Source organism: Leptodactylus fuscus, chromosome 3 (assembly GCF_031893055.1).
Source record: "Leptodactylus fuscus isolate aLepFus1 chromosome 3, aLepFus1.hap2, whole genome shotgun sequence".
NCBI lineage: Eukaryota > Metazoa > Chordata > Amphibia > Anura > Leptodactylidae > Leptodactylus > Leptodactylus fuscus.
In genome coordinates, this window is record NC_134267.1 from 193,261,615 (window position 1) to 193,289,151 (window position 27,537).

The 27,537-nt window shown below is 42.4% G+C and overlaps 1 protein-coding gene across 1 annotated transcript; it reads left to right on the plus strand.

Moving 5' to 3' along the window:
- Nucleotides 1-7,645: 7,645 nt before the first annotated feature.
- On the plus strand, nt 7,646-27,132 carry PROC (protein C, inactivator of coagulation factors Va and VIIIa). Its single transcript, XM_075269583.1, has 9 exons — nt 7,646-7,868; nt 13,286-13,354; nt 14,890-15,050; nt 15,134-15,158; nt 15,480-15,590; nt 18,948-19,088; nt 21,326-21,423; nt 22,911-23,025; nt 26,462-27,132. The coding sequence occupies exons 1-9, from the start codon at nt 7,646-7,648 to the stop codon at nt 27,061-27,063; spliced, it is 1,545 nt and encodes a 514-aa protein (XP_075125684.1). The 3' UTR covers nt 27,064-27,132.
- The last annotated feature ends 405 nt before the right edge of the window (nt 27,133-27,537 follow it).

Genomic DNA, 27,537 nt, shown 5'->3' on the forward strand with positions numbered 1-27,537 from the left:
TACTGGTGGAGATGTAAAAACGAAGCCAACCTGAGCCAACACTAAACCTGGCAATAAATGGGAATAGGATACGATGCAAGATTTGCTGCATGGTCCTGAAACAAACTGCTGAGGGAGCTGGTCTTTGCCAAATGGGCAGGGCTTAACTTTCCCTTTGTGCTACTTGAGACAAAATAGAGGCGTCCTTCAATTTTACAGCCACGGAACAATGAGTAGAAGATGGCAGGAGACTGTGGCGTAGCTGACATGGGGCCATTCCTGGGCGCACTATTATGCCGCATAGTGGCCCCTGAACGCACTTATATGCCCAAAAATGGCCCCTGCACACAGTATTATGCACCATAGTGAAAAAAAAAAAAAAGGTTTCCCTGCAGAGAGGCTGCATACAGATACCGGCAGTTAGCTGTAAAAACCCATTCATGGGTTTTTAAACTGACCGCTGGCAAGCCGTCGCCTGTCCAGTTTCCCTGGGGTTTAGGACGGAGACGCCTGGGCGGACAGAGGTGGTAGTGTGAACTCCCCCTTATACATAACCCCCTAATAATATTTACCCTGAACTTATGAAAACTAATTCCTGTTAATAAGGGGGCTATTTATAAGGAGGATCTATTAATAATAAGTCTAGGGGAACTATCATACAAAGAGGAACTATTAATAATAAGGCTAGTTGGGGAGCTACTATTAACAAGGGGGGCTATGTGTGATATATATATTTGGTGGAACTATTATTAATAAGGGGGCTATATATAAAAGGAAGGATTAACATTTGGAAGGCTTATTATATGCGGGGGGGGGGGGGGGGCTATTTATAAGGTTGTATTATTAATAACAAAGCCCGTAGGGGGACTATTATTAACGAGGCTGGGTAAACTATTATTTATAAGAGGGGCTATTTATAATAAGGAACTATTACTTATAAGGGGAAACAATTACTGATAAGGGGGGTATTATTTATAGAAAGGAACTCTTATTAGTAAGGGGAATTGATTTATATGGGGTAAGTAAATTAACTTATAATACAATACAGAGGTGCTCATCTGTATTCCGTTTTCAGACACAAACTGATTTTTGATAATGATCATCTATCCACACGATAGGACATCAGTATGTGATTTGTTGGGGTCAGATTGCTCTAGCAGCCTCTGGGTGCTTATAGCTGGACAGGATGGAGCACTGCTACCATTCAAGTAATAGGAGTGGTAAAGCAGCGCCATCCACTGTATAGTGGTAGTTCTGGGTAAATGCAGTGCTGTTCCTATTGCTTGAATAGGAGCCGTGCAGCATCCTGTCCACAAGCAGTGTCTGATACCCAGCATCCGCTAATACAGCTGAGTTGTGTGGGGTTCAGGTGTCGAACCCTGACAGATTACATACTGGTAAAAGGAAAATGTTTGTTTTGGTACCGTGTTAGCCAGTGGTTATAAAATATAAAAAACAAAAAAAACTTTGCAAGTCTTCAGTAGGTGATACCTTTTTTAATGGCTAACTCATAATGATGACAGAATATGACGTTTCGAAGCTTTCCTCTGAGCTTCTTCTTCAGATATAACTAAAAAACACTTTCTAGAGGCTGCATATTTATGTACAACAGGACACATAGGGATAGGATTACAGGAGGGAGGGGGGAAGAGGCTTATTACTATATACTTATAACAACAAACAATCAATTGCCAGATCCCCCAGTTCTTATCTTAATGGCTGTCTTAATGATGTGTATAAAAAGACATAAACCCACGTGAGATGTTCATCCCATTGTCCAACGTCTGGAATAGGGTCATGGCCTTGTACTCATAAATCAGTCGCTGTTTCCTTGATTTAAAGTTCCCTTTTAAGATCAAGATTTTCATGTCATTGGTGATATTATGATCTTCCTGGCAAAAATGATTTGGCACGGGAAGATCAGTTCTCTGTTGTTTGATTGTATGGCGATGTGAATTAATCTGTATGTTGGAAATACCGGCCGGAAACTCAGAATGAGAATCAATTCACATCGCCATACAATCAAACAACAGAGAACTGATCTTCCCGTGCCAAATCATTTTTGCCAGGAAGATCATAATATCACCAATGACATGAAAATCTTGATCTTAAAAGGGAACTTTAAATCAAGGAAACAGCGACTGATTTATGAGTACAAGGCCATGACCCTATTCCAGACGTTGGACAATGGGATGAACATCTCACGTGGGTTTATGTCTTTATATACACATCATTAAGACAGCCATTAAGATAAGAACTGGGGGATCTGGTAATTGATTGTTTGTTGTTATAAGTATATAGTAATAAGCCTCTTCCCCCCTCCCTCCTGTAATCCTATCCCTATGTGTCCTGTTGTACATAAATATGCAGCCTCTAGAAAGTGTTTTTTAGTTATATCTGAAGAAGAAGCTCAGAGGAAGCTTCGAAACGTCATATTCTGTCATCATTATGAGTTAGCCATTAAAAAAGGTATCACCTACTGAAGACTTGCAAAGTTTTTTTTGTTTTTTATAGATTACATACTGACATACCGATGAGCTGTCCTGTGGGTACATTATCAGTATAAAAAATAGGTTAGGATAGAAATATGTGCAGTGCATGAAAACCTCATGGAGGCCATCACCGGAGAGGTAAGTAACAGTGTTTTTTATGTCCTCTTACCTCTCCTCGGCCTCCGATCATTATACTCGGGGGTCTGAAGAGACCCCTTATTATAATAATAGTGTTTACGGGGCCCGTGGCGTCACTTACCGATCCCGGCTCCTGCCAGGACCAATAAGTAAATAGGGCTCGTTACTGTCTGGAGTAAGTCCAGCAGGTAATGGCCTATTTTTTTAAAAAAAACAGCGTTAGTGCCTGTCGCCGGACCCTAATGTCCCGAGCCCTGTGGCAGCTGTTACCGCTGCTATTCTGGTAGTTACGCCACTGGTGGGAGATAAATATGCCAATCCCACTGCTGATATACCTATGTGAAGTGACCTCCTCCACCCTGTATTATATAGGTGTCTACCCACTTGTACTCACAGTGAGTAGCAATGAGAGGATTTCTGCTGGCAATACAGGAAAGAGTAAATTGGGGCCAGGAGGTGGATTTTACAAAAAGGAACCAAAATCTGTTAATTTCCTAATGTCACAAATGTTACCAGAAAGTTTTGGGGGGAATTTAGATACGCTTTATTCAGCAAATACAGACCCAACCACATATACATTATACACACATATCAATAACAGGGCAGGAATCAATTTGTACAACTATTGAGCACAGTCAGATGTAGATAGGTAAAGGGCATCTAAGTATATTTTGGGGGATTCATATTTCAGGTTTTCCTCTCGGCTTCAGTTTTACACCCTCATTCACATTTATTTTACTAAGCACAAGTAATGCTACCACTTTGTCTCATGATAGAGAGAAGTTTGCTTTGCCTGGCTTCATTCTCTCCCACGTAGGCCCGCAGTATTTGGAAGTTAGCATTTTGTTTGCACAGAGAGAAACAGGACACTGGGTCAATATTTCAGGTTATGGATTAACTAGAATGTGATCCACCATTTATGGCTGAAAGCGAAGTCCTGAAGTGAGTTGGAAGAAAATCTACAAATTTCAAGAAGTTCGGTTACCTTTACATTCATAATTCGCCTTCTGGACTGATGCAGAGATGAATCGTAAGTTAAACACAATGTACAACATGTGGTTTAGTGTGAATCTGGGAAATGTGCAAGATCTACTATAGTGTGTTACTATTAGCTGCATGTGTGACAATGACACCCGGATAAATAAAGGATACAGTTATCTCCTGGTTATATTCACATGTGATCTCTATGGGTTATACATTATATAAGAGATGAATTTGCAGATCATGATAATTTATTGAATGTAAAAGAAATGGCACTACATTTTCTTTGTTGATTTTTGGACGGGGTAGGGAAAAGAGGGGAAAACATAATGTATACAGTCATATAATAAAACCTATTGCAAAAAGTCAAAGATAAAGTACATCATAAAGCAAAATCATATAAGTGTAAGATGTATACAGCTCTCTCTTACAAAACTAACTCAGATTACTATTCTGCGGTATATAATATTCTGTACCGAAGGTGCTGTTTATGACTGCAGTGTTTCTAATGTTTGCTAAAATCTGCTCCATCATCCATAAAGAATTGACCTGTAGGACCACAGGTAGCCAAGATTTGTAAATGGCAAGTTGGAGATTCCTTGGCACTCTCAGGCAGTCATCCACTATTTCAAGGTAGTCCAATGGCTGTTGCCCATGCCCAATGATTATATATACCATGCTGTAACTAAACTGATGGAATAAAGAAATGCTGTAATGGACTAGTGAAAGCCACCAATTTCCTTCTTCTGTTGATATGGCTTGTAACCAAGACTTATCATGATTTTTATGCAGCCTAAATGAGTCCTGGGAAATCTGCACTAGTCGTCTATAGTCACTAGAATCTACAAACATTGGGTTACTTCTGTGATAACAGTTGTAAGACAAAACTTTGGAAGCAGAGTATGTGTATAGGAAAATGTTAGCCAGCAGCCTAGGCACTATATACAATCCTGTTTACACCAGAGATGCCCGTAGATAAATTGCTACAGGATAAATACTAAACTGTAGGATTCTTTGGTCGCGCTAAAGGGGTTTTTTTTGGGGCCCCATATATTTCTTATGAGTATCTGACACAAAGACCTTGTATAGATCATCTGTTCTGGAGTCCTACATGTATCGGAAGCTGCTGCACATGATGGGGGGAGTGTGTGTGGAGGCTGCTTCTTTTCAAGTAATAGCAGTGGCTCTGCAATACTGCCAAATCATACCTAAGCGGTAGATAGCACTGCTGAACCACTCCTATTACTTGAATAGGAGCAGCCTGAACACACTCCCCATGCATTGTTTTTACTTGTAACATCTGGAGGCTGATCTGTGTGGGGGCTGGGTGTCAAATCAGATCATATACTGGGTCTGGGTGTCAAATCAGATCATATACTGATGACCTATCCTTTGAAATAGGAGTTGGAGAACCTCTTTAACATATGGGCATATAACAAGAACCAAGTGTCCAAGGAAGACATGTCATGTATTTGTTCCTCATCAACCTTTTTCAATACTATGGAATAACTAGTTGTAGCATAGCTATACAAGAGTCTGATTTGTTACTTTGTTTTTCTTTTATGACATCACGGTGTGAATTATTTCCATACAGTGACATCACTGAGAGCCACAACCCTACTATATGTAACAACTGTGTCCCATGACTTCACCATGTTAAATATGTATTGTGACATCACTGGATATATCATATTGCAGTGTGACATGCCGGTGACGGTTATTTCTGGGCTGTTCCCTTTGATGATTTTGCTTGTGCAGTGACATCACTGTTCTAATTATTCCTGTGCAGTGACATCACTGTCCTAATTATTCCTGTGCAGTGACATCACTGTCCTAATTATTCCTGTGCAGTGACATCACTGTCCTAATTATTCCTATGCAGTGACATCACTGTCCTAATTATTCCTATGCAGTGACATCACTGTTTCTATGAATTGTTTGACATCACTGTTTCTGCGAATTGTGTGACATCGCTGTATGTTTTACACTTGCGCTGTAACATAAATGTATTTACTAATTTTGCACTGTGCGATCATTATACAGTATTTAAAGCAATAGTGTTGATATATATCTGGAATTATTGACTTATATATGTGATGTGTTGGATTTATTTATTAATCTTTTTGTTACCAGTGCTATTTCCACATATTACTATATAACTATATTTACATTTGTATATTTAGACTAATGGTACATATATATATATATATATATATATATATATATATATATATATATATATATATATATTCAGTCCCGACTAATGGTTATATAGGTATATTTATTATACATTGGCCATAGTTTAAGAGTTCAGATATTTTGAATATTGAGATCTGGTGATTGTACTATATAACGTTTTGGGGGACTCCTTTTGTTTACATAGGAGAGGGGTTCTGTACCTAGGGTGTTTTATCTACTCTCACACAGATTGTATCTCTAATGTAATATTTCAATTTTTGGGTTGTGAGTTGTGGGTTAAAGAGGACTTCCAACAAGTCCAGCTCTTTACATCATTTAATAGTTGCTGCTCTATTGATCCTGGCACAGTTGGATTTTTTTCTCTAGCCTCCACCATTCCTGAGCAATCAACACTGTTACTTTGGTGCCTGATATCCTATTCAATCTCTGTACTGTCAGGAGGGCGGTGTCAGGCAGGAGAAGACGAGGGATATGATTCTGAGCTCTGACACTGGTTGCCTCTGATTGGAGCTCTGAATTACACCCCCTACCTGACATCGCCCACCTGACATTACAACGATCATATACTGTAGCACATCAGGCATCAAAACCAACTGTGCTTGTTGCTCAGGAAAGGTGAAGGCTAGAAAGAAAATTCCAACTGCAGAGGAATCTGTGGAGCGATGCATGTTCACAGATGTTAACAACTGGAATTGGTGGAGGTGGTGAAAGGTCCTCTTTAATAATAGTTTTAATGTCCCCGAGATTATTTCTTTTTCGAAGAAGAACCTTTTTGGTGCTGTACCTTATATATTTGCTTATGATGTAATTGGACATTGTCTATTTGCAATATGTCTCAGTAGGGAATTGTTTATCTATGGCTGGGGACAAAATGTGCACCATTTACACACCACTAAACCTACTTCGATTCCTATAGTGCCTCCTCCTGTTTCACTTGATAGTGGTATGTTGAATGCCTGCTTGTGGTCAGCAAATACACTGAGAATACAAGGATTCAAGTCACTAGAACACTTATCCCTAATTCGAGGTCTGTAGCTGGAAATCTGCAATATCTTGCATTTACAAGCAAACAAGGGCAAAGTTATATTGAGTAGCTGTCATGCTTGGGCCCTGGTGCCACTAACCTTTCAACGAACTTTGCGTAAATCAATAGTACAAGCAAATAAAAGACATTTTGTAATTCATCTTATGGGAGAAAAAATGTTTTTATATCCACTTATCAGATTTTTGACTCTCCTAAACTGATATTCACTCTGAAATATATGCTAATTCCATCTTGGCTTTCCAAGATGGACTGCAGCTAACTGAAGCATCAAATTACAGCTCACCATGGATGTTTATAGAGGCAGGAGGAGGCGAGTGAGAAAGAAGGAAAAGACAAATATAAACAAAGACACAGACATGTTGTTAAAGAGGACCTTCATGTCATCATCAATGTGCGGTATTATATACCGCTAGAGAACCTTGTGTGTGTCCTGATGGTGGAGATATCAGCACTGTTAGTTTTGACCACTCACAATACACAAATATCAATATTTATCCAATAAATCGATCAATAATCCTACTAATATTATAAATTTGAAAGTTTGTGTGTTTGGATGTTTGTGGGTTTGTTTGGATGTTTAGATGTTTGTTCCTCAATCATGCGTAAACACATTACTTGGGTCCGAGATTGAAAGATAGGCAACTTTAAATCCACGTACACCACCGGACTCCGCCACCGCGACCGGTTATTTTCACGCAGTGATTTCCTGAAAGACCTGAGATGCAGTCATCCCAGGCCCTTCTGCCTTTCACTCCGTTGGCTGGCGCTACTGCGTGGGCGGCGCTAGCCTTCGGGCAGCAAGCAGAGGAACATGGCGTCTCGCACACCTCCGGTGCATCCCGAACAAACCACCGCCACAACTGCTTCGCCTGCATCGGCTGTGTGCGCTTACCGGGGGTCCGAACTGGTCCAACGCACGTGTACAGGAGGTCGTCTGAGCCACTGCCGGAAAGCTCTGTTTGGCCTGCTGTACCACAGCGGCCTATGGAGTCTGTGTGCCTGCACTCACGCACACTGTTGCGTCCCAGGCTTAGGTAAGTGCGGGGTGTCACGGCAGGGGATGTTGGGGAGGAGGGGGGGTGCTCAGGGGTGGTGGTTGCGGGGGGTGCCTGCCAGGTAAGGGCCACAGAAGGGGGGGAGGTTACAGGGGGGTGCGGGACAGGGGGCCTGGGGAGGGAGCGCCAGGGGGCTGAGGAGGGACAGCCGGGGGGCCGAGGGAGGGAGAGAGGAGCCGGTGTGCCGTGACAAAGGATGCAGGGAGAGGCAGGTTCCGCAGGGGGTGCCCTGGGGAGGGGGGGGGGGGGGCCATGAGATACAGAGGGCGGACGCGGGACAGGGAAGGAGTATCATTGCAGAGGACGAAACGGGTGCTGGACAGGGGGGAGCCAGAGCAAGGCGGTAGGTAGAGAGGCCGTGGGGACAGGCGAGGGCCAAAAGGGGTCAGGGCGCACAGGGGTGAACGTGGGGCCACACGAACAGTCCTAACCAAACACCAATGCCTAAATACGGTATAAGTGGCACAGCGCCAACGCCAACCCGCAGACAAAGTCGCGGGCAGATGCTAGTGTATTATAAATAATAAATAAATAAGTTAATCCATAGTGAAGTGTAGTGTGAAATTCATATGCAAAAATTCCTACGATTCAAATAATTGGTGAAATATATACTAGTAGTATGTTAAGATACCACTTACATTTAGTACTCAAATGTGTACCTATGTTACCCACATTGGTTAATAATTAGAGATGAGCGAACACTAAAATGTTCGAGGTTCGAAATTCGATTCGAACAGCCGCTCACTGTTCGAGTGTTCGAATGGGTTTCGAACCCCATTATAGTCTATGGGGAACATAAACTCGTTAAGGGGGAAACCCAAATTCGTGTCTGGAGGGTCACCAAGTCCACTATGACACCCCAGGAAATGATACCAACACCCTGGAATGACACTGGGACAGCAGGGGAAGCATGTCTGGGGGCATAAAAGTCACTTTATTTCATGGAAATCCCTGTCAGTTTGCGATTTTCGCAAGCTAACTTTTCCCCATAGAAATGCATTGGCCAGTGCTGATTGGCCAGAGTACGGAACTCGACCAATCAGCGCTGGCTCTGCTGGAGGAGGCGGAGTCTAAGATAGCTCCACACCAGTCTCCATTCAGGTCCGACCTTAGACTCCGCCTCCTCCGGCAGAGCCAGCGCTGATTGGCCGAAGGCTGGCCAATGCATTCCTATGCGAATGCAGACTTAGCAGTGCTGAGTCAGTTTTGCTCAACTACACATCTGATGCACACTCGGCACTGCTACATCAGATGTAGCAATCTGATGTAGCAGAGCCGAGGGTGCACTAGAACCCCTGTGCAAACTCAGTTCACGCTAATAGAATGCATTGGCCAGCGCTGATTGGCCAATGCATTCTATTAGCCCGATGAAGTAGAGCTGAATGTGTGTGCTAAGCACACTCATTCAGCACTGCTTCATCAAGCCAATACAATGCATTAGCCAGTGCTGATTGGCCAGAGTACGGAATTCGGCCAATCAGCGCTGGCCAATGCAGTCTATTAGCCCGATGAAGTAGAGCTGAATGTGTGTGCTAAGCACACACATTCAGCACTGCTTCATCACGCCAATACAATGCATTAGCCAGTGCTGATTGGCCAGAGTACGGAATTCGGCCAATCAGCGCTGGCTCTGCTGGAGGAGGCGGAGTCTAAGGTCGGACCTGAATGGAGACTGGTGTGGAGCGATCTTAGACTCCGCCTCCTCCAGCAGAGCCAGCGCTGATTGGCCGAATTCCGTACTCTGGCCAATCAGCGCTGGCCAATGCATTCTATTAGCCCGATGAAGTAGAGCTGAATGTGTGTGCTAAGCACACACATTCAGCACTGCTTCATCACGCCAATACAATGCATTAGCCAGTGCTGATTGGCCAGAGTACGGAATTCGGCCAATCAGCGCTGGCTCTGCTGGAGGAGGCGGAGTCTAAGATCGCTCCACACCAGTCTCCATTCAGGTCCGACCTTAGACTCCGCCTCCTCCGGCAGAGCCAGCGCTGATTGGCCGAAGGCTGGCCAATGCATTCCTATGCGAATGCAGACTTAGCAGTGCTGAGTCAGTTTTGCTCAACTACACATCTGATGCACACTCGGCACTGCTACATCAGATGTAGCAATCTGATGTAGCAGAGCCGAGGGTGCACTAGAACCCCTGTGCAAACTCAGTTCACGCTAATAGAATGCATTGGCCAGCGCTGATTGGCCAATGCATTCTATTAGCCCGATGAAGTAGAGCTGAATGTGTGTGCTAAGCACACACATTCAGCACTGCTTCATCACGCCAATACAATGCATTAGCCAGTGCTGATTGGCCAGTGTACGGAATTCGGCCAATCAGCGCTGGCTCTGCTGGAGGAGGCGGAGTCTAAGGTCGGACCTGAATGGAGACTGGTGTGGAGCGATCTTAGACTCCGCCTCCTCCAGCAGAGCCAGCGCTGATTGGCCGAATTCCGTACTCTGGCCAATCAGCGCTGGCCAATGCATTCTATTAGCTTGATGAAGCAGAGTGTGCACAAGGGTTCAAGCGCACCCTCGGCTCTGATGTAGCAGAGCTGAGGCTGCACAAGGGTTCAAGCGCACCCTCGGCTCTGATGTAGGAGAGCCGAGGGTGCACTTGAACCCTTGTGCACCCTCAGCTCTGCTACATCAGAGCCGAGGGTGCGCTTGAACCCTTGTGCACACTCTGCTTCATCAAGCTAATAGAATGCATTGGCCAGCGCTGATTGGCCAATGTATTCTATTAGCCTGATGAAGTAGAGCTGAATGTGTGTGCTAAGCACACACATTCAGCTCTACTTCATCGGGCTAATAGAATGCATTGGCCAGCGCTGATTGGCCAGAGTACGGAACTCGACCAATCAGCGCTGGCTCTGCTGGAGGAGGCGGAGTCTAAGATCGCTCCACACCAGTCTCCATTCAGGTCCGACATTAGACTCCGCCTCCTCCAGCAGAGCCAGCGCTGATTGGCCGAATTCCGTACTCTGGCCAATCAGCACTGGCTAATGCATTGTATTGGCGTGATGAAGCAGTGCTGAATGTGTGTGCTTAGCACACACATTCAGCTCTACTTCATCGGGCTAATAGAATGCATTGGCCAATCAGCGCTGGCCAATGCATTCTATTAGCGTGAACTGAGTTTGCACAGGGGTTCTAGTGCACCCTCGGCTCTGCTACATCAGATTGCTACATCTGATGTAGCAATGCCGAGTGTGCATCAGATGTGTAGTTGAGCAAAACTGACTCAGCACTGCTAAGTCTGCATTCGCATAGGAATGCATTGGCCAGCCTTCGGCCAATCAGCGCTGGCTCTGCCGGAGGAGGCGGAGTCTAAGGTCGGACCTGAATGGAGACTGGTGTGGAGCGATCTTAGACTCCGCCTCCTCCAGCAGAGCCAGCGCTGATTGGTCGAGTTCCGTACTCTGGCCAATCAGCGCTGGCCAATGCATTCTATTAGCCCGATGAAGTAGAGCTGAATGTGTGTGCTTAGCACACACATTCAGCTCTACTTCATCAGGCTAATAGAATACATTGGCCAATCAGCGCTGGCCAATGCATTCTATTAGCTTGATGAAGCAGAGTGTGCACAAGGGTTCAAGCGCACCCTCGGCTCTGATGTAGCAGAGCTGAGGGTGCACAAGGGTTCAAGTGCACCCTCGGCTCTCCTACATCAGAGCCGAGGGTGCGCTTGAACCCTTGTGCAGCCTCGGCTCTGCTACATCAGAGCCGAGGGTGCGCTTGAACCCTTGTGCACACTCTGCTTCATCAAGCTAATAGAATGCATTGGCCAGCACTGATTGGCCAGAGTACGGAATTCGGCCAATCAGCGCTGGCCAATGCATCCCTATGGGAAAAAGTTTATCTCACAAAAATCACAATTACACACCCGATAGAGCCCCAAAAAGTTATTTTTAATAACATTCCCCCCTAAATAAAGGTTATCCCTAGCTATCCCTGCCTGTACAGCTATCCCTGTCTCATAGTCACAAAGTTCACATTCTCATATGACCCGGATTTGAAATCCACTATTCGTCTAAAATGGAGGTCACCTGATTTCGGCAGCCAATGACTTTTTCCAATTTTTTTCAATGCCCCCGGTGTCGTAGTTCCTGTCCCACCTCCCCTGCGCTGTTATTGGTGCAAAAAAGGCGCCAGGGAAGGTGGGAGGGGAATCGAATTTTGGCGCACTTTACCACGTGGTGTTCGATTCGATTCGAACATGGCGAACACCCTGATATCCGATCGAACATGTGTTCGATAGAACACTGTTCGCTCATCTCTATTAATAATCATAATGAATATGCCAAGGCAAACGAAGGAGTAGCTGAAACATGCGTCTGGTACTTGGGGCCAGTCCGTGGGATGTTTGTGTATGCCTTTCACAATGTACATTCATATTATTCAATTCTTGCATATTCATTACTAGCAGGAGGACCCAGATTCGCACGGGTATATTTCATTTTTTGTTTGTGTAGTGGCTGTATAAGAATTGCGCAGTTTTGCACTTCTGTATTTTGTATGTCGTTTGTGTGTGTGTCTCTGCCTGCGATTTCGTCTGCACGTTGTTGGCGTCGATGATCCGCCTATATTCCGCAAATTACTACTGTCAATGGTTTGCCTGCTCCAGTGTTTCGGCGACTCTCAAGCTGTCCTGCTGCTGAACTTGTTCCTCATGCCGTGCCTGTGATTGTTCTGGCATCTCAGCAGCTCACTGGGATGCCATATAATGAGCATATTGTTGGCGCCAATGATCCCCGTTAGCCCTGCTTGAGGAGAACTCTGTGACTTCTGGCTACGTTCATAGCTGTCATTGTTTTAGAATTTTGCAACAAATTAGATTTTCTTTTTCCCGGCATGTTTAAATGAAGAAAATTGCCAATTGGGATTAAAGGTGTTTTCCCATCCAGTGTGTCAGCCTGGAGCAGATCAGATAATATGCAAATGCTTGTACACAATCCACTGAGGGTTAGCTGTGTGTTTACATTCCTTCTGATATAGCCAGATCTGTTATCTGTCTGAGATAAGCTGCTGGCAAGAGCAGTGTAATATAGTATGTGAACATAAATTCATAACAGTCCTGAAGCCATGTCATTTACCGGGATAAAAAGTAGCCTATGTTTTAATGGAGGTTACAATCTATCTATGTGCTAAATTTCATTCAAATCCGTTCAGCCGTTTTTGCGTGATTGACTAACAAACATCCAAACTTTCACATTTATAATAAAAGTAGGAGGATATTTGTTAACCCCGTATGGCCGAGGCAAATTGGAACAAACAGAATTGGCTTTGTTTATAATAATAAATATGGCTGAAGTCTTGATCTTTTCACATATGTAATATGGTAGCTTAGTCACATTTATCAGATTTAAAACAAATGATTTTATTCTGTTTTGATTTATCTACAGACTCACTTTTTTGGAATATTTTCTGGCTGGTTATCCTGAGTGCTACTATACTGTGCCATTCAATATCAAGTAAGTATGTCAATCACTAAAGCTTCGGTCAGTTGAGTTGTCCTATATGCAATCTCTCCTGCTTAATATTATATTCAGTCACTTCTTAGAGGGAATCTGTCAGATGTGCAGTTGTTTGCAGAACCTTGTATCATATTCTTTGCAATAGAGATCAATGTATTCATGATATGTCTATCCCCTCGACCAACAATTTCTGACTGACAGTTTTTTCCGTATTACTGTGCATAGGGAAAAAAATATGTCAATCTGTATGTGGCGGAAGCCTGCGTATCATTTATACATTAAATTACTCACTGCCATAATTTGCAAAAAATACACTTGGCGGGGTTTATTAATACTAGTGTGTGTTTAGTACGCCAGTCTTGATAATCCCTACACCATTTATGACAAGGTGTAAATTATCATAAATTGGATAGGGCTACTGGCCTTGCTCCTAGCATGCCCCTTACATTGCCCCCTTTTAGCATAAAACAAGTTGCGAAACCCCTACTTGTGCAAAAATTTTCATGCCTCCTAGGCTAAAAATAACTGATGTACAAGGCATAATGAATTTCTCTCACTATTTTTAGAGACCTGACTGTCACCTATATGAGCTAGTATGATATCCAGGATTACTATAGAGCTGGAGATGCTTCACAATGTTGGATGAGACGCTCTAGCTCTCATAAGTGATGTCTCAGTTCATCCCAAACAGTTAGCCTTAACTGGAAATAAGGGATCTAGCTCAAACTGCTAAAAGCAGCTCTATGGATTACAGTAGGTAGCATACTCCAGACCCAAATTTCTCTACCAGAAGTGAAATTTAAGAGGAAACCAAGTATACAAGGGGAACCCAATGCAAACATCTGGACAATATACAAGTTCCATCCCCTCCATCCCCCCTTTTTGGAAAAGGGGCAGAAAAGAAAAAGTTGCAAACTGGCATACAAGGCATAATACATCTGCTCATTGAGCTCCACACAATGCCCTATACTACTACCAATGTTTTTCTATTGAGATTTCATACCCATGTACTTTACTGTACCTATTGACAGTGGCTGTTTGCACAGTGGCAACAGTTTGATGGGCCATCTGGTGTATGGTTTACAAAATGCTATTTAGGCTACGGCCCCACGGGACGTCCCGTAGCAATAAAGTGCTGTGGAAAAAACCGCGGCGGCAACGAATCACGGTTCTTCCCGCAGTGCTTTAGACAAGAAGACTGCAGAGTTTACCTCCGCGGACTTTCTGTTACAATTATATCTATAGGGAAACTGCTGGCATTTCCATAGATATAATTAACATGCTGCGTTTTACAAAACCGCTCCGGTTTTGGAAATCATGGCGTGTCCGCCCAGTGGTTTTTACCGCAAAGTGGGCATGGGATTCACTTGAATCCTATAATCCTATACACATTGCCTGTCCTGTAAAACGCCACGATTTTTCCCATGCGTTTCCGACCCGTGGGGCCCTGGCCTTAAAGACAAAAAAGTGGGAACAGTGAGGGAAAAAAAATTTCATACAACTCTCATATAATATTATTGCTCTATTTTCAGTCTTTTCTAACAGACAGGATGCAAATCGCGTACTAAAGATTCAGAAACGGGCAAATCATCTAATGGAGGAACTCAGACCGGGCAACCTAGAGCGAGAATGCTATGAAGAGAAATGTGACCTTGAGGAAGCCAATGAGATCTTCGAGACTCGGGAGGAAACGGTAGGATACTATACATATAATCTTCACTACAGATATTATATATAGATTTTATTTTCATGGGGTTTTTTTCTCTTTTTTTTCAGCTCAAGTTTTGGTCAGTTTACTTTGGTAAGACAGGAAGAACATCTTTTATAACAATATTTCTTGATTCACACACGGTGTGTTGGCCGCATATACCGGACTGAACGTCATTCTGGGAGAGGGTCTCCTAGTTATCTATGATGCGACGAGTCGCTGCTTCCCAATGACACACACTCCTATACTGATCATAGTACAAGACGGTATGTCGTTGTAAGGCAGAGACTCCTGGCATACCGTTCAAGCCAGTAAATCCGGGGGAACACGAGGACAGAGTTTCATGGGTGAAACTCGGTTTTGTGAATCTAGCCACTTGATGTTATTACTAATAAAGGGCCATGTTTTTTATAGATGGAGATCAGTGTCTCTCAAATCCTTGTGTAAACGGTGTCTGCAAAGATGGAATAGGGAAATTTGACTGCACCTGTTCTCAGGGCTGGGAAGGAAAACTTTGTTCTCATAGTAAGTATTTTTGGACCAGGTAACTAAATATATTAAGGTACCCGTCTCTCAAAAAAAAAAAAAACCTATACCACGTAGAAATACATATGATGTAAATTATAGTGAAGGTGATCTTATTAGTGACTGTATTTGTGAGTTATCCACTCCTTCTGGTCCTCAGCTGTGTCATGTGACCTGTGTGCAGACTGTCCAACTGACACAGATTCTCAGATGTGGACAGGAAGTCTATTTCTCCTTTTATTCCTCTGAGACACAGATCAAGACTCTCATACGAAAAAAATGGAGACTTCCATAAAGATCTGAAAATATCACTCACACACTTAGGGGAGAATCAAGGCAAAAAATGACAATGCCTCCACCCTAAAATGAAAAATAAGTGTAAATAAATACATTATAATGTATACACCCATATACTCATATGCACGTACTTACACATACATAAAGCCCTGAACCCTTTCTTTGCTGGATCACAAATATACAGAAATTAGCCAGCAATGTTTTTTCCTCACAACCCTACTTGTTATGTTGCGAATGCCGCACTGTCAGTAATGACTTGTCTATTACCTCACTAGGGTCTGAAGTTTGGTAAAAATTTTTATAGCAAATTGTACTGACAATGGACCTATAGTAGCAATGTCCATTTACATTATATATTCTGTATGTACACCCAAACATATTACATACATATTGCACATAAAAAAATAAATGCTGTATGTTTTTATTGTGTATACATGTGTGTAGGCAATGTATGTATTGTATGTGTACCTCCAGGGGTATAGCTACCAGGGTAGCCACGGTAGTAGTGGCTGTCAACGGGCCCGGGACACTAGTGGGCCCTGCGGCAGCTGCTACCACTGCAGATTTTTTTTTTTTAATAGGCTGTTACCTAAAAAGGGTGACATGGGGGCGCAGGCCGTGTGTGAAAAAGAAGCGGGAATGGGTGGTGAAGGCTGTGGGTGAGCAAGAGTGTGGTGGAATGGGGGGTTTCCCCTCCATATCACCCTCTTGCTTGCACATAACCTGCACCCTCCGGCAGGGGGAAGCGGCTTTCTGTAGTTCGCCTCGGGTGGTGAAAGGGGTAGGTTCACCCCTGGGGGAGGACCCATGTCAAAAGTTCGCCAAAGGGCCCCTGCCATTCCTAGTTACGCCACTGTGTACATCTCTTTTTGTAGGAGTACTACTTTTTTTAATCAAATTTTGTCAAAAACTCCAAACAATTTTTCATTTTCAGTCACAGAAAAAGTCACAAAAAGACAAATTTTAAAAAAATTACAGTACAGGTCACGGTTTACAAATCCTGTCAGATTTCAGTATAGTATAATGAACCCCACAGTCCTCACAGAGAAAAAAAAAGACTTCAGGGGCAATAACAAATCCCTCTCCCCCTTAGAACCCCTATATAAGAATGGAGGGATATCCCCCAAGTCATTATTTTGTAAAACAAGGTTACCATAGTCTGTGTACTGTGAGAGAGTGAAGGGTGTGGTCTGGGAAGACGGGTATGTCCCAGCCAGGCAGCTAAAGGGTGTATGGTAAAGATTCACATCAGGGAGGTCAGCTGACTAATCGGGCCCTAATGACAGTCTGAGTGTGAAGACTAGCAGGGTGGCACCACACTGACAGAGTTGAACTGTCCAGACTGGACCTCCAAGGCAGGTACTGTGCCACCCGTTGTTGCCAAGGTGGGAGACTTGTAGCCAGTCTCCTGTATAGTCAGGGAAAGTTTCCTTATGTTTAAGTTAGTTTCTCAGCCGAGAAGGGTTTTGTTTTGTTTATCCTGTGGCTTTGCAAAAGCAGTGTATGCGCTACGTGTGAATAAAGCCTGAACCTGTGTGCAATCCAGTGTCTGTGTCCCTGTTTCCTGCACTGCTACAAGCATCTACCTGAGCGATTTCCCCACACTACAGACAATGTAACACATTGAAGACTTGTGTTTCTTAAGGACATTCGCAAACACCAGACCCTCAGTCAGTACATGGGAATGATTGCCATCAGTATAAAATTAAGGGATCATTACATAGGGCAGTTGCACCCTATAGGAAAGACAGGATCCTCATAAGAAGGCCTGGGTTATATAACCATGCTCCCCACATTTTTTCATATTTTTTTACAAAGTAAAATCCTTCAGAGATAAACCAAGCAGGAACATGGGGTTGGAGAAAATTGGGAGGAGGGGGTGATACATGGTTCTGCAGGTCATTGTCCATTTCCATAAATGCAACATATTGCCAGTGATCCTAGCGGCTTAGTCGAGATCAAAAGTGGATGACTGCGGGGAGACCATAGCATGGGCCGGAGCAAGCTGGTGCCATCATTCCAATGATACCCATTGTGGGCAGTCTACAGTGTTGTAAATGGAGCATATTTAAGATAATTGGGCAGCAGTATAATATTGATAGAGATTGAGAATTGCGTTTGGGAAGGTGCATATTGCTTCTTTGTATTTGTGATTTTTTTTTTTTTTTGTAGGCCCAGATAAATCAAAATATGTCAAAAGTCATTCCTAGTTACACCACTGCTAGAACACCCGTACTATATGTACTTCCTAAAATCATAAATCTCTGGTCCATCTCAGATGGTCCATTGTCTCTAGTTTGGACTCCATTATTTTTTACCATAGTGCAATTTTTTTTGGACAAAATATTAAGACCATTTTCAGCTGAAACTAATTCATATAAATAGGAGGCTTTGTAAAAAAGTTGATGAAAATTACCATTCCCGGTAATCGAGCAATATGGATAGCATCTTTTGATGTTGTGAATTAATACACTTCAATTGATCATCATATATAGGTTCAATGTGTACGAGTTAGTGTCAATGTTTTGTGTTGGCCTTATTGGAAATAGAAATATTTTCTGTTTTGCAATGACTTTTTTTTAAATTCAGACACAAGGGACAACCATGGGCTCAAACGTAGCGCCAACCTATATTGGAAGAGACAAGCATCTATGTGTCTGATAACTTCCAACGAATTTTGAGGTGGTGGAGATACATAACGTAGATAATACTTGTTTACGGGTCACTTCCTTGTTTGTATAGGAAGTGAAGAGGAATTACTAGCATTTCATGCTTTCATAACCAAATTGATCAACCATTAAATTTCCCTTGGCTAAATCTACTATGGAAATACAATTTTTGGATGTTTTGGTCAAACTTGACAAAGAGAACCTGGTAACGGAAGTGTTTACCAAGCCTACAGTTGTTAATAATTTGTTATTATTCCAGAGTAATCACCTAAGACAAATTATAAGAAGCATTTTATATACATATAGTATTTGTCTCTGTGTAAATATATATCTCGAATCTCCATAACTCCATAATATGCATATATATAACACACAATGTTCTTGCTTACAGACATGACCCATTTCAACTGCTCCATCGATAATGGAGGCTGCGGCCACTTCTGCATAGAGGATGGAAACAGTCCATCCCGTTCCTGTAGTTGTGCCTCAGGGTACAAGTTAGGTGATGACTTTCGGAGTTGTATTCCAGCAGGTCAGTTCCTCCACAGCTCTTGGCTCTTTCCTTCTTTGCTCACTATTTGTTGCTAATGAATTTTCTTTCTTTAAATTTTAGGCTACAAAAATTAGAAAATATGTATGAAATACATCTTTAAGAGGTCATCGAACGGGAGTTTGTCACCAAAACCCAGCAAATCAACTCAACCCTCTTGATAGATTAGGTTTGGATAACCTAAATGAAATGGTGGTTTCCCCTTGTGAATCTGTGCCTCTGTTGATATTGTCATTTACCTCTTTGGAGCATCCTCATTGCTCCAAAGACCTCATTTGCATATCGACAAAGACATTGATATCTTGGCAATGGATTCACAAGTAGAAAACACATTTTGGCTCAGGAGGCCTTAACCTATCTATCTGGGTTTTGGTGAAAGTCTTCATTTAACATATAGAAACTCTTCACAGATCCCCCGGACAATCTAAAGTGATTAACCCCTTCCCAACATCTTCCATAATGTTACGGCAAATGTCCAGTATTTAAATATGGCAGCTGCTCAGAAGCTGAGCGGTTCCAATAGCCACCAGACTCTCCTGTATTATACAGCACTGACCTGGCACTAATGTCTTCTCTCAGTACCCTCACTGATTGTGGGCATTAAGACTAGTGGCACCTCGGTCAAAGCTGACCAAAGCGCAATTTTACTGGTGGCACATTGTCACCACCATTTTGTCGAGGTTCACTTGTCTCAGAACAAGATGTGAGGCTGTCGATCCATTACCATGACAGCCAGGAGCCTATTCAAGGATCTTAGTATGTTTGGCATTATGTCCTATTACAGGCTGCTTTATACAAGTTTGTATTACAGGATGCCTAATAACTACAGTAAAAAATAAATATACCTGTATATATATAAAAAATAAAAAGAATTAAAAATTCAAATCACCTATCCTTTTCCTATAAGTCCTATAAAAAGAAAAAAATTAAAGTAAAATACATACACATTAGGTATTTCTGTGTTCGAAAAACACCAAGCCTACAAACTTATAAAAAAAGTTCAATACAAAGCAATAGGTATTCTTCAATATAGTATAAATAAAGAGTACATCTGACTCCACAAAAAAAAGATGGCGTATGCATGGAAATATATGGCAAAATTTTTGTTTCAAAGTTTTGGATATTTTTTCAAGGGGTGAAAACATAAATAAAACAATATAAATTTGATATCCCTGTATGCTTACCAACCCATAGAATACAGCTGCCATCATATTGGTTGCACCGTGAATGCCATAAAAACAAAGCCCATAAGAAAGTTCCACAAATGCAGCTTTTCTCTAATTCCACTCCATTCTGAATTTTTTACAGCTTCCCAATACATCATATGGAATATCAAATGGGACCATTACAAATTACAATTTGTCCTGCGAACATGGAGCCCTCATATGACTCTGTGAACAGAGAAATAAAAGCGTTATAGGGATTGGAAGTTGGGAAGACCAAAGCGATGCCTTTCCACATGTAAATGTTGAGGGGGCAGTCTGCATCTTATCTTTAAGGGCCCCTTCACACTACTGATACGCTGCCTGATTCTGAATGTTAAAACACGGTCAGAATCAGCGCGTATAAAGCAGATCCCATTCATTTCAATGGGGAGCCGGCATACGAGCGCTCCCCATTGAAATGAATGGGCTGCTTTTTACTCTACGAGCGCTCCCATTGAAGTGAATGGGAAGCGCTCAAGTGTACGGACTGAGCTGAGCGCTGGGACCCTTCACATGGCGAGCCGTACATGTGAGCGCTTCCCATTCACTTCAATGGGAGCGCTCGTAGAGTAAAAAGCAGCCCATTCATTTCAATGGGGAGCGCTCGTATGCTGGCTCCCCATTGAAATGAATGGAATCTGCTTTATACGCGCTGATTCTGACCGTGTTTTAACATTCAGAATCAGGCAGCGTATCAGTAGTGTGAAAGGGTCCTAACAATCAGTAATGTAATATCTGAAAGCCAACTTAAAGCCTATACCACTTAGACAATGATTACAACTTTCTATGTTGTAATAATAAAAAAAAAATCCTCGTTTTGGATAAAAAATCTTTATTCACCATTCCTCACGTTTTTCACAATCTTAGTTTATAGTAATTGAATGGGATTATTTTTGGTTAAATCCAAATTAATAGCGCTCAATCCTGTTCAGAGACCCTGGGGCAGGTGTGAATATGCCCTAATCTGATGACAAATGACACTGAGATGACCCTTGATAACCATTTGTCTTATAGCGGAGTTTCCTTGCGGTAAGATGAAAATTTTCAACTCTGGCTATTCCGCTCGACTTACTGGAGCAAAGAAAGGACGTAAAGGAGACAGCCCTTGGCAGGTCTATACACCTTTTTCTTATAATACTGTCATATTTAAAGGGGTTTTCCCATCTCCAGAATCATGTTTTAACCAACACATTGCTTTATCCGTCTTTCCCCATTTTCCAGATATAGCCTTCTAAGCATTTACAGCTTGTTGTCTAGGTTTCAAAGCACTAGTTATCTAGTTATCTAGCTGCAGTGGTTGGCTGACTGATCTCTGTAATGGCTAATAATTCTGAATAGTACATTTAACTGCTAAGCCCTGACAAGTGCTAGAACAGTGCTTGATCAGATCCTCCCACTAACTTGTGACTGAAACTAGGAAGTGGAGGGGAGAGGACACAGGAGAGAAGGTGAAACCCTGATATGAGAAACCCCTTTAATTACTGTGTAATGTTCACTTTTTTCATTGTATATTGCTTTACTGACACGTTTTAAATTGTCTAAAAAAGAATAATCATTGTGATAAAATATAGCAATACATTACTTCCTTAAAGGGAGTCTGTCAGCAGGAAAACTTCTTTTAATTAATGACATCACCTTGTAGAGTGGCCTCTACACTTTCCAAACATGTATTTCTAATTTCTTATTATTTTCATGTAAAACATGCTGTTTTATTCTTATGCAAATGAGCTGAGAGTGAAGCCTTTGCAGGAGAAGAAATGCCCTCTTAAAAGCTAATTTGCACAAGAATACAATCATTATTTTCACGAAAATGGAGCTGCAATGCAGAATAAGAAAGACATCTTTGGAAACTGCTGAAGCATTCCTATAAGGTACTGATATTATTTTGATAACAATTTCCTGCTGATTCTCTGTAAAATCCATTATTGCTGGGATCACACCACATTCTTAATTTATGGTTTACACTTTTATAGAAAACCAAGAATACATGCCAAAATGAGGGGATGGCATAAAGGGGACTTGTCAGCATCAGATAGTCACCTACCTTTAATATAATAGATATATTTATTTGGTATGGGTTATTAGGTCTTCTAGACTGGAAGATCAAAAATGGCACTCCTAAAGAATTGGGCACAGAGGCTGGGAGGGTTCACTTTAGAGATAGGTGTGAGTCCCAGAGGTGGAACCTGCATCTATCAGACATTTATGGCATAGCCGGTGTCATACATATCTTTTGTGGGAAAACCCCATGAAGCAAATATAGCAAATCACATCACACAATAATGATCCCCATGGTATATACTTGTACTATAAAGATATGATCAAAAAAAGCATTAATCATTTGGCATATGGATGGCATCAAAACATGTCGATTCAGCAGCCACGTGTATCTATCCAGATCTTCCAGATCCAAAAATTTATTTGATGTGAGAATTTTACTCAATGATAAAGTCATGTTGGGGTCAGTAAAAGGAGTAGATACACACATAACTCTGTGGCCATGAACTGATGAAGGATAAGCATCTTTTTATGGTTATGCAAATTACCCTTACTTACTTATATAGAGTATTTTCACCATACTTTTCTCTTATGATCATAGGCCCTAATATATTATGAGAAGAAGGCCATCTGTGGTGGAGTTCTGATTCACCCATCATGGGTTCTCAGTACAGCCCATTGTTTTAAACAGAAAGGAAAGTACTTTGTCCGGCTTGGTATGTATCTATCACCACCACCAGATTTATGTTTTCACAATGTTCAACATTAGTGCCCAACATGCATGTTAAAAGGATTGTCCAGTTTTTAGGATTGATGGTCTATCCTTAGAATGAGTCATCAATATTAGATCTTCAGGGGTTCCCGGTGTTAAATCTGGTGCACCAAGACAGTGCAGTTCGCAGTAATGTTTACATACTGCTAGCCACGCTGTGCTCTTGCTGACGCTAGGTTCACACTAGTGTTCGGGTCTCCATTCTGTGTTTCCGTCTTCTGCATGCAGAAGACGGAAACCTGTCAGACCGGGTCCAGCCGTGAGCGGTGGTGAGTGTTTTATGCTCCGCCACAAAACCGTTTTTTTTAAACCAGACACAGAGTACTGCATGTTCAACTCTGAGTCCGATTTAAAAAAAACGGTTTCATGGCGGAGAGCATAAAACGCTCACCACCGCTCACGGCCGGATAGCTTTCAAACCCATTCAAATGAATGGGTATGAAAGAGTCCTGCAGGTTTCCATCTCCTGCCTCTGTTTTGTGCAAGAAACGGAAACCTGCAGAACGGAGACCGGGCGCAAATGTGAATGAGCCCTGAAGTGTAATGAGCACTGTAGTACCTACATTCGCCACTACAGTTTATAAACATTACCGTGATGTCTTGGTACAGTAGATGTGAGATCTGCAGAGGTCCTGGAAACCCACAGATCTAATATATATGACCTATCCTAAGGGGCGCATCTGACATGAAGCAACCTTAAGGGGGGACGGTATCCTTTTTTAATTGTCCGCTACCTATGGGATAATATATTCCCACTTATTTCCCTCCATGCAGTATATTGTCCCCCTTTTTTGGCCCCCACATAATGAAATATTGGGCCGCTACCTAGTGGATTATTCCAACAGGTAGTGGCTGAGAATTTATTCACCTTTCCTCGCTCCTGACCAGGGCGGTGTCTGCTGTCACCTGTAGGGTAGCACTGCATGTTACGTCACAACGCTGAACAACACCAGGTTGTACTGTACAGTGCACCCTGGAAGCAACAGTGGAGGTGTCTGGACAGGAGAACTTTATAGGTGAGTAAATTCTCAGCTACCTTTTGGAATAATCCAATAGATAGTGGCCCTACATATCATTATGTGTGGGACAAAAAAGGTGGCTGACATACTGTGTAGAGGGCAAAAAAAGAGGCTATATACAGTAATGGAGCGTTATACTGTGTGGGCCAAATAAGGGGATTTTTTGTTAGAAATCTGCAAATGGGGGGTAGTTCTGGTAAAAAGGAACTAAAGCTCCATGATCTAAAGTTTTAATTGGGGGCCCCCATCAAGCATCCAAAGATTGCTACCGTGATCACCACTTCTAGTAGCACCTTCCAGATGCATTGAAACTTTTGGAAACCTGAACGTTGAATGACATTCAAAATGATACCAGAATTGCCATTTTTTTGTCTGTTGGCTATGGAAACAGCATTATAAAAAACATTATGTTCCCTAAAATGTCATCGATAAAAATGCCAAATAATAAGCCTGCGCACAATTCTGCTAATAAAAAAGTAATTAAGTTCTAAATCTTGGAAAGCGGCATTGGTAAAAAAAAAATGCTATTCTAAAAAAGGTTTTCACATTGCAAAAATAAGAACAGCACAGCATGAAGTAGAGGTAACCTAACAGTGGTGACTGCTTGGAGGGATAGTACACCAGCGAGCACAGTACTGGCATTACAATAATACTAAAAAGTAAACACTATTTCTCGCTTATATCACTGGGGGACACAGCACCATGGGATGTCCTAAAGCAGTCCCAGAGGGTGGGAATTACATGGCCAAGTGAACAACCAGCGCACAACCACCTGCAGAACCTCACGGCCCAACCTGTGCTGTCAGATAGCACAGAACGGACTTGGGGAAACCAGAGAAGTAAGAATGAAGCCCAGGTAGCAGCTTGTAGACTTGGATAGCAGAAATACAGAATACAGAATATCCCAGGAGGCTCCAACAGCTCTATGAAAGATCGTACACATGAAAAACGGATGGACAGAAAGATGGCAAGCTATTGCACTGAGATAACAAGGGAGGAAACCACCCTAGGCAGCAGGATAGAAAAGGACAAAGGACAACCTGTCCCAGTGGAGAACCGGAAAGTGAGGCTGCTGGCAAGACAACCAGCACAAAGACCCTGCGGACGTCAGGAAAGGCCACCAGGAAAGGGACCTTGCAAGGGGGAAAACCCACAAAGGCTGAAAAGGGAGAGCCCCAAACCCATGGAGGAGAGAGAAGATCCCATAGATCCACGAAACGACGGGGAAGAGAGGGGAGGGGGCAGCGCGCCCTCCCTGTAGAATGTCTTCACCTGAGGCCGGAAAGCCAGGGAATACAAAATTATTTTTTGTACTCAGTATAAAATCCTTTTCTCAATGTATTCACTGTGGGACACAGATCACACTTTTTTTTCCTGCTGTTCCTGCCTAGGCTGTTTTGCTTCTTTTTTTCGAGTACAGGATGTGTTGGCCTGGTTGGTTCCATGCTTTTTGCTCTTGGTGTCTTTTCTTACTGCTTACAAAGTGACTAGTGTCTGTGGGAGAGAATATAGCCCAATGGGCAGAGCTGACAGCTTTTCCAACTCCTAGTATCAGCCTCCTAGTAGCCATGTCTATATCCCATGGTGCTGTGTCCCCCAGTGAATACAACAATAAAAGGATTTTCCAGTGAGTAAAAAAATTATAATTTTAGCTATATAATCCCCCTCTGCTCCAGCACCAATGCTCCAGTGGTCCCAACCAATTTTGTTGTGTTCCCTTTACAGTGCCGTACACCTTCCTTTGCGGTCTTGCGCCATACATACAGGTATCACTGCTGAGGCTAGTGAATGGCTTCAGAAGTCATGTGGTAGATGGCACTCGTCACTGACAAATGACAGGGGTGTACACAGATCTCATAGGGCCTAATAGGAAAACTTTGCAACCCAAGCCCCCACCCGTGACTTTTTCTTTTTATTCCTGTAAATTGCTCATTCTGCACACCATATTTCTACATCTCTATACAGCTATGAATTGTCTACTTCCCTTTACATAGTTTTTGATTTTAAAAAAAATCTTCTTTAACCATTAATGTAGTGTGTATAGCCACCTTTACTAGACACATGACTGGGGATTAGGTCTATGGTTATGCCTATAATCAATATACCGTAGTTACAAATATTTGCAACCATACACATAAAAAGTCATCTATATAATAACATTGGCTATTAATCGGATTAAACAGTTAATCTCAGATTATGACTTGATGGCTGAAGTTTTCATTGGTTGCCTGCTTGAAAGAATGTTCTTTATTAATGGTCAATAAATGGGAGAAAAAGTCAAAATCTGGCTTTTGTTATGTCTTGGTAGAGCAGCCAGTTCTTGCCATTTACTTATATTTCTTTGCATATTTCACACTACAGGTGAATATGACCGCCGGAACCTGGAAGACACCGAGCAGCAAATGCTTGTTACTAAAATCATTACCCACCCTGAGTTCAAGGTTGAGACTATCGATAATGATATTGCTCTATTACATCTAAATCAGAAAGCTGTCTACAACAAGTATGTGCTACCCATTTGTCTACCGAGTTATGGACTTGCTGAAAATAACCTGACACTTGAAGGAACAGAGACCATCGTAACAGGCTGGGGCAACCAAGACGAAACACAACGCAACCGCACTAGCATTCTAAGTTACATCCAGGTTCCTATAGTCTCCCACCAGAATTGTTCTGCGTTGATGCACAGCCGTGTAACTGAAAATATGTTATGTGCTGGAATTTTGGGGAACAATCAAGATGCTTGTGCTGGAGACAGTGGGGGGCCCATGGTCACCCACTTTGGAGACACTTGGTTTCTTGTAGGGCTGGTGAGCTGGGGAGAGGGGTGTGGAAGGCTAGATAATTATGGAATCTACACCAAGGTTAATAATTATCTTCAGTGGATACATCAGGAACTGACAAGTTATAAAGCCGAGGAGAAAAAAGCTAAATCGTCTTCAACCAAATCACAAAAATCCTGAGCTGAAGTCAGCAAATAGCAGTTATTACATACATTGTCTTGTATAAGAGATCAAATAAAAGATATAAATATAACATTAACATTTCTCAATTCAGTGTAAAATAAGAGAATTCTCTGCTTTTTCTAATCTCCTACTGCAACTCCTAATGATTAGAGATGAGCGAACGCTAAAATGTTCGAGGTTCGAAATTCGATTCGAACAGCCGCTCACTGTTCGAGTGTTCGAATGGGTTTCGAACCCCATTATAGTCTATGGGGAACATATACTCGTTAAGGGGGAAACCCAAATCCGTGTCTGGAGGGTCACCAAGTCCACTATGACACCCCAGGAAATGATACCAACACCCTGGAATGACACTGGGACAGCAGGGGAAGCATGTCTGGGGGCATAAAAGTCACTTTATTTCATGGAAATCCCTGTCAGCTTGCGATTTTCGCAAGCTAACTTTTCCCCATAGAAATGCATTGGCCAGTG

Excerpts from the sequence above, each read along its gene's own strand:
- PROC (XM_075269583.1), top strand. The coding sequence starts at position 7,646 with ATGGCGTCTCGCACACCTCCGGTGCATCCCGAACAAACCACCGCCACA. Across the intron at positions 13,355-14,889 it reads ACTGTGCCATTCAATATCAA|TCTTTTCTAACAGACAGGAT; the intron begins GTAAGTATGTCA and ends CTCTATTTTCAG. Across the intron at positions 15,159-15,479 it reads GTTTTGGTCAGTTTACTTTG|ATGGAGATCAGTGTCTCTCA; the intron begins GTAAGACAGGAA and ends TGTTTTTTATAG.